Raw genomic sequence first — 8,305 nt, 5'->3', positions numbered from 1 at the left:
GAAGAAATTCAAAGTTTCAATTATACTCTCTCGGGATTCCTTCATTGACGAGAAACTAGAGTTCATCGACGATCTCTATAAGGACACTCGTCGATGAAAACAGGACATTTGTCGACGAGGCCTGTTATTTCTTCTAAAAATCCTTCATTTTTCCCTTATCACCCATTTCCTAATAATTTTAATTTCCGGGCCATTACAATTTTGAATTTGAATTTTAAAAATTTGAATACAAAAATTTACTATCAACCAATTATTATCAATGTCATTGTTTGACATTTGACATCATTGGAACAAATGGCATGCCCAAAATTCCCTAACTATTTTTGAATGGAAAGAGCAAAAGAAAGAGGGCAACGAGGGATAAATGCATCATTTTATTTTGTAGTGTAAAAGAAGATCGATATAATATATGTTTATTAGTTGTACATTAGTATTAGTCAAATAAATTAAGATAATTAATTAATATAAAGTTAGATATAAAAAAAGTTAAAGAAATTAGGACTTTATTTTTGGAGTTATATGAAGGGATGTTCTATTCAGCCAATCAGCTTCAAAACAAGTGTTAATTAATTAACAAAACAAATTTAAATGTGAAAAATTTCAATAAATTATGATAAATTTGGAGTTATATGAAGCCACAACATTATTTTTAATAAATTAATATTGATATATAAATTATAAGAAAAAAGATAAATTGAAAACTACATAATTTTTTAATAATTGTAGAAATATAGGTAGATAATATAGTTATTTAAAATTTAAATAACTTGAATTTAATAAAAATAAAAAAATACAATGTTTGTTGCAAAGATGAAATTATTTGTTAAGCATTTTCTCCCTACTATAATTTTGAAAAAAATAAGAAATAAATATACATTTGGTTTTTGTTTTTTTTTGTTTGGGTGAAATAAAAGCACATCTATTTTCTGGATTTGCGCTGCACGCCTGAGGGGCCAGTAGCCGTCCGATCAAAGGAGAGCGTCTAGGACAGGGGAGGGGGAATTACATGCGTCGTTCTCTTTCGCCGATTCTCTTTCATCTACTGCTTTTATTTTTTTGAATTTTTAATTCTGTTTTAGAAAAATAAATGGAGTTGCAAATCAAGGTTGCGCAGGCTGTTCACGTCCTCAATCACGACTCGCAATCCTCCAACCGCGTTGCTGCAAATCAATGGCTGGTCCAGTTTCAGCAGACCGACGCCGCCTGGGAGGTCGCCACCTCCATCCTCACCTCGGATCACCACCATCTCCGCCGACTTCATCCGACTTTCTCCGATTTCGAGGTAGAGTTCTTCGCTGCGCAGATTCTCAAACGAAAGGTATGAACATCTAACGGCCCCACCTCCTCTCATTCGCTTTTGTGTTCACATCTTTTTCAGTTGAACTTCACTCTCTCTCAGCCAAGCAGTAATCTGATAAAGCAATCTGTACTCTGTAGGGATTAAGTTTAAGTTCAATGAGCATGTGTCCTTTGAGATGTCCACGAGAAGGTACCGCCGATAAATGTTGAGCTGTCCAAAATATAGGTGGCCAACGTCTGCCGTCCTCCTCAATCCAAAGCCTAGAAAAGCTTCTCTTTAGCTTCCCTAATCCCCAAACTACAAACAGCTGCTCTGCTTGAAACGTTTTTCGAACTTGCCCGTTCAATGCCTTCCAATCCCATATTATGTCAATATGGGAGCTCTATCTCGCGTAATGTCAGATACATTACTGTGTTGGGAAACCTAGTTCCCTAATGTTGGGAACCCCAAATCCTATTGAATATCCTCCAGATGTTGAGACCTGGCTCATTTGTTTTTAAATAGTACTCGCGTGCCTCTGTGGATGAATCTGCATGTTTTCGTTTTTCTATGTTAGGTATCCTCGTTGATTAATGGTGGGAAGGAATTTCCTACAGATGTTGAGACCTGGCTCATTTGTTTTTAAATAGTATGCGTGCCCCTGCGCATGAATTTGCATGTTTTTGTGTTACTGTGTTGGGATACCTCGTTGATTCATGCTGAGAACCCCAAATCCCAATGAATTTCCTCCCGATGTTGATACCTGGCTCCTCTGTTTTTAAATAGTATTAATTGTCAAAATGGTGGTTGATTTGGGCTTTTCAGAGGGGTCAGTGGCTGTTATATCCAGGAGAAATAGAAAAAATGAAGATGGTTTGGGTTCAAAATCTGACGTTTCAAGTTTGAATTCTGAAAAATCTAAGGGCTCTAAGCCCTAAAGTATATGCTTGTCAGAGGGCTGCTTTGATGGGCGAAGCAATGAAGAAATTAAATGAAGAGAAGAGAGAGCACTCTGGTAAGATAAGGCCAAAGAGTTTAAGGAGAGATTCTGCTGGGGAGTTGAGTATCATGGAAGATGCCCTAGATAAGATATAGGAAGTAACGGGACTTGCATAGGAAAGGAGATTAAGAAATGGGGAAATTTTTTAGATGATGATAGTGACGACATAAGTGAGTTTGAGTGTGATGGGATTATGTTTCTAGTTCTTGTCATGATATCGAGGACCTATCATATGCTCATCCAGCTCTACTAGAAGGATTGGAGGGGGTTTATATTCTTTTTGATGATAAAAGAAAGTATATTACATAGGGACAAAAGAAGGCACAACATGCGGGACAAGGAGTCCACCCCAAAAAAAGAAAAGAAAAGAAATGTGATTTGTTGGAGGTTTCCATATTTGAAAACAATGGGGTGGCTGGTGTAGAGAGTGGGACTTCTTACCATCTCGCGCTACTTCAAGGGGTGTTCTCATCATGTAGGACTCACAATATATATCTAAAGTGGATAGTTTAGTGAGTTTCTTCTCCCTCGCGGTTCTTGTTGAAGTGAAAGGAGGGGATAGTGGTGGGTTATCTTAGTGTATGGTCCACCTAGGTCTACTTTCAGGAGTGCATTGTGGGATGAGCTTTATTGCGTTTTTGGATTTTGTTCCCCGAGGTGGGTAGTGGGGGGGGGGGGGGCACTTTAACATGTTGAGATTTATGGGGGAGAAGAAACCGGGGGGGGGGGGGGAGTTACTGCTAGCATGCAACATTTTGTCTTGTTGATTAGGGAGTGTGGCCTTAGGGATCCGCCTTTGATCTATGCTACCTATACCTGCTTTGTGAGTTGGGGGGGGGGGGGGTTAGGGTAGTGGCCAGTAGATTGGATAAGTACCTGTTTTGTAGTGACTGGGAAGATGAATTATATAATCTCTTCCAAACTGTTCTTCCAAGACCTACTTTTAATCACTTTGCCATTTTGCTAGAATCTAGGGGTCCCACTCCTTTTCAGTTTGAGAATATGTGGTTGTGCTTTGTTTAAGCCATTAGTGAGAAGCGTTTGGGGAGAGGATATAGGGGGAGGGATTGGGAAGTTTTTAGGTTTTTGACGAAGTTGAAACATCTTAAGGAGAAGCTAAAATCTTGGAATAAGGAGGTGTTTGGTGATGTTAGAGTTTATAGATCCAAAATCCTAGGTGAGTTGGAATCTTTGGATAAAAAGGAAGAAGATACAATTCTCTCTGAGGATGAGGAGGCTTGACGGATTTCTCTAAAGAATGAGTTGAAGGAGGTGATTTTTAAGGAAATGAGAAGTTGGAGGCCAAAAACTATTCAAATGGGCTAGGGAAGGTGATTATAATATTGGTTTCTTCCATAGGCTTGCTAATGGTAAGATGAGGAAAACTTTGGTTAGGGAGTTGGAGCTGAGGGGAGGGACTGTTATTAACGATCCTAATAGGTTTGCTACTAAGATCTCTAATTTCTTTGAAAATCTCTATAATGAGGAGGAGGCTTGGAGACCAATGGTTGAGGGGTTAGAGTGGAATCCCTTTTCTGGAGATCAAATGCTTTGGTTAGAGATACCATTTGAGGAGGACGAGGTGAGGGGGGTAGTTTTTGGGATGGACAAGGATAAGGCTTTGGGTCCGGATGGTTATAATTTGGCCGTGTTTTAGGACTCTTGTGATATTATTAAGGATTACCTGTTTTAAATTTTTGCTGAATTTTATGGGAACGGGAGGCTGAGTAAGAGCATAAATTCTACTTTTATTACACTCGTGCCTAGGAAATCTAGGCTCATTAAGGTAGAGGACTTTAGACCTATTAGTCTAGTCTCTAGTGTCTATAAGATCATCACCAAAGTTCTAGCTAATAGGCTAAGTGCTAGCTGGATAAGACTATTTCTACAGCTCAGAGTGCCTTTGTGGGGGGGGGGGGGGGGGGGGGGGGGGGACAACTTGTGGATGCTATTTGGTGGCTGGTGAGGTATTGGAGGATATTCATAGGAGGAAGAAGAGTCGTTTTATTTTCAAATTGGATATTGAGAAGGCCTTTCGATGAGCGTACACCTTTGGCCCTTTAAATTTTTCAGATTTAAAACCTATAGTATCATAGTTTGTACCCAGGCCAGCTTTTTTTTTGCTATTGCTCCTGGATATACCAGTCTCTAACCCTTCTGCAAAACCAAAATCAACGACCAATCTGATACTTTTATAAATATCATCATTTTCTTCCTGAACGGTTTTCGAAACCAAGCTAAAGTTGTCCTGATAACACACTAAATGTTTACCAGCTCTTAATTTTTCTTGTATAATTGGAGAGAGGCCTTGGATTTTGTTAACAGCAGAACCTGAACAATGAAGAGGGAGCAGTACTAAACTTTCCTTAGAATTTCTCCTTAGTTACTTTGTTGCTGACTGACCAGAATTTTCTCTCTTATCTTCAAAAACGTTATTCATTTCACCATCCAAACAAGCTGTCTTCCAATGAGCATAAACCTTGTTACCCTCAAATCTGTCAGCCTTAAGACGATAATCATTAGATTTCTCCCAAACCCAGTTTTTTTTCTCTTTTCCACGTCAGCAGATACTCCCTCTTCAAAACTTGACACAATGTTAACAGCACTGTCTTGTTTCAAATATAAATCTGCTAGCATTCTGAACTTGCTTCAAATCTTGGTCTATTGGATTCCTATCTTGGAGGATTGGAGGCTGGAGTTGGATTCCATTTGCAGAGGGAATAGAGTCCTCCTTCCTGCACTCACCTTCTAAGATCCAGGAGCAAAATTTTGGGCCTAGCCATTATCTGGAACCAACAAGGAAGTACTTGGGCCACCACTCATCAAGCATGGGCCTGGTTACCACCATAATCCTTATGCTGGAAGCCCATAACAGGAGAACCTCCCTTTCGATCCCAAGAAAAGCCCAAAACAAACTTTCCTAGACATCCCATTTTAGTCAAAAAAGAAATACCTCATTTTCATTTACTTGGGCCAGGTCTAAAACGAGGAGCGTACAGCCCGCCCCAATTCTCTTCACAACCTTCTCCCTGAACACAACCCTAGCTGCCTTTGTGATGATTGCAGCTCCATTTGTAGCCTTAGCTTCCTTCTCGTCCTGGTTAATCAATTCCAATCGATTTGCGATGGCCCCAGGTTCATTTAGATGCAGCGCCCCTCCACACCAGTGACACAAGTCTTCTTTCCTGGCCAATACTCCCTGATTTCCAGAACGAACCTAGCTTCCATGACCCTCACCCTCCCTTTTTTCGCCTTCCAGCACTGCCACGATCTGTGACGTGAAGAACTATCAACACCTACGCCTCTAGAATCCTAATGAAGAACCTATGCTATCTCGCAAAAATACTCGCCAAGCTACACTGTTGATTAAGGTGTAATCCCAAGAGGGGGGGTGAATTGGATATTAAAAAAAAATAATCCCCTTAATTTCCTTTTACACACTTCTTATAAGTTTACCAACTACTTCTAGTTGCTCAATTATGTGTGAGTGTGACAATCCTATCTATGCATGCAATATACTCAATTTAAATATAACGCGGAAAATAAAGAGTAAAAGGAAGAGAGAAGACAAACGCGATTTTACGAGGTTCAGCCGACTTGGCCTACATCCTCGCCTTGAGCAACCACTCAAGGATTCACTAAAAACCCTGCTCCTTAAAGTGGGACGGAGCTTCCCTTACAAACCGCTGCTTACAAGAGGTACAGCTCCCTCCTTATTCACTGCTCACAAGAGGTACAACTTCCTCCTCACACCCGGTTCACAACCCGAAACGTGTTTACAATGAAATCTGAAAATAACACTCAAAACAATGCTTCTAACAAAATCTTGTGAGTACAATTCAATTTCCTAGTACATTAACATATGATATAACTTGAAGCTCAATAATGTATGAAAAACGATACAATCGTGTGATGTATGATATGTGTCAACACACAAATTCGTATTTAATCAAAACTCCCAAGTGAAAATATATTTAGAATGCTTTGGAGTCCACTAGGGTTCTTGATTCACTTTGTAAAGATGCACAAGTATATTTGAAGTGAGCTATTTAACAAAAAATTTGACTTGAATACAACTCAATCAAAAATCACAAAAGTTTTCCTTCAAGTTCCAATATTTTAATCAAAGTAGGTTTTTCAATATGAAGCCCAATGAACAATATATATGAATATGTGTTATGTACTTCTTGAATCGCAAATCAATCAACCAAGCTAACAAGTTTTTCTCAAAACATGATCTTTTCGAAAATAAGTTTTTATATGTGAATACACACTCAAGATCAAAACATCTTTCTAATGATAAACACGTAAAGAGATGAGAGGTTCTTGAAAAGTAATAACTTGACAAATCAAACCTTAATACTGGATTAAAGTTTAGTTGGATGAATGAATGCCCTTTTGATTTCAGTAGAGATTTTTCCAACAAAGATGGAAGAAGATTGAAGTGCAGAAAATCGGCTCTAGGGTTCAAGTCTTGCAATGAGATGTATATCTTTCTTGTTGTGTCTCTTTTCTTGTGTTCTAGGGTTTAGATATTCATAATATATATTATATTACCCTTAGAATTAATCTCAGCCGTTGGATCAATAAGATACTTCGCGTGTCTTTTTAATAAAGAACTGATTTTTAGGCTTTCCCGCGAGTTCAGGCAACCGAACTCGACTTCAGGCTCCTGAAGTGTCAACTTCAGGCGCCTGAGGTTCCAAGGTCAGGCGACCGAAGAGCCTCGGCCAGGTTCTGTCTTCTCCATTTAATTCTTCAGGCGACTGAACTTAATCTTCAGGCAACCGAAGAAATTCTTCAGGCTACTGAGGTTTGAGTTCAGGCGACCGAAGTCCCCATTTTCTCAAATTTTCATTTCTAACTAAAAAATATGCTTGGCTCCTTTTCTTTGGTCTTTCATAAAATATATTTTTCATGATTTTGAAAATATTCAAGGTCTATGAGAGTTTCCTAATGATGTACATGAAATGCATGAATCCTAAAACCATTCTAAGTTATAATGAGCCTCAAATTAAATCATATGAAAATGTTAATACATGAGTTCTAAATACCCTTTCCCAAGATATTCTTGAACTTTGCCGCTTGCATCTTGATTCCCGTACTCTTTGAGTTCCATGGATCTTGGCAAGATTTGTTAACTTTCCGTGCATGCTTAGTGTAAGTCCTATTCACAAACTCAATGCATAGATCAAATATCAAGTGATTTGTCATTATCAAAACAAGATTGAACTCGTAGAGTTAACATACACTTTCCATCCCCTTCTACGCCACCAGAAGTAAATAAAGAAAATTTCTTTCCTCTTCACCCAGCCTTAATTCTAGATACTTTTCCACCTTCATCCACCTAATCGACATCCAATACTTTGTGAGAGCCATTCAAACAGTTCAAAGTCCCTTTCACATCCAGCCAAAAGTAGACAATCATCAACAAAGCAGACCACAGCTGCTTTAGAAAACCTAACCCGCATGTTATGAAAGACATTATTCTCGATCACAAGCAGAGACGAGTTCTCCCCTTCCTTGTCTAATTGCAGATTGAAGGATTTTTCTTTAATTTGAATCAATTGTAGAGAGAGAGAAGGATTTTCCTACGATTGATTCAAATTGAAGGAAAATCTTTCTATCTGCGATTGGTCAAAGTGGGGGGGGGGGGAGTGAGAGCGATATAATCATCTATAGATAGTAAGTTATACATGTCATTCAAATATAATCCTTGTTATATTAATAAGGCCATAGAATCGAAGTTGACAAGATGATAAGAAACCCCCTCTTTAAACCCTTGCTGTCTTAATTCACCAAATTCGCTATTACACACTATCCCTTCTTCAACTTCCTTTTACTCTCATGACCCCATCCGCGCAAACTTTGTTATCTGTAGGACCGGATAGCTAAAAACCCATCTCATCCAAGAATTTTGAGATTCTAAGTCTTTGCCATTAACCTGATCTTGGAGTGGGCAAACTGCTGCTACTTTCTGTTCTATCCTCCTCAAATATTGAAATATCCTCTAAACCTTCTGCTAG

The 8,305-nt window shown here is 38.8% G+C and overlaps 1 protein-coding gene across 4 annotated transcripts in view; it reads left to right on the top strand.

Moving 5' to 3' along the window:
* Positions 1 to 881: 881 nt before the first annotated feature.
* The window catches only part of LOC131167892 (transportin MOS14), a 148,831-nt gene continuing 141,407 nt past the window's right edge, over positions 882 to 8,305 (top strand). For 2 of the 4 annotated variants that reach the window (XR_009140175.1, XM_058126953.1), the window contains exon 1: positions 953 to 1,318. Coding sequence is in view for 3 of the 4 variants with exons in the window: in XM_058126953.1 (XP_057982936.1) it covers positions 1,088 to 1,318 (231 nt within the window). In the remaining variant the exon portion in view is untranslated. Of the gene's footprint in view, positions 1,319 to 8,305 lie in introns of all 4 variants that reach the window. The other 2 variants (XM_058126952.1, XM_058126951.1) reach the window with 2 other exon arrangements.

Source organism: Malania oleifera, chromosome 11 (genome assembly GCF_029873635.1).
Source record: "Malania oleifera isolate guangnan ecotype guangnan chromosome 11, ASM2987363v1, whole genome shotgun sequence".
Classification (NCBI taxonomy): Eukaryota; Viridiplantae; Streptophyta; class Magnoliopsida; order Santalales; family Ximeniaceae; genus Malania; species Malania oleifera.
Note: the sequence above shows the minus strand (reverse complement) of the source record. Positions and strands in the feature narration are given on the sequence as shown.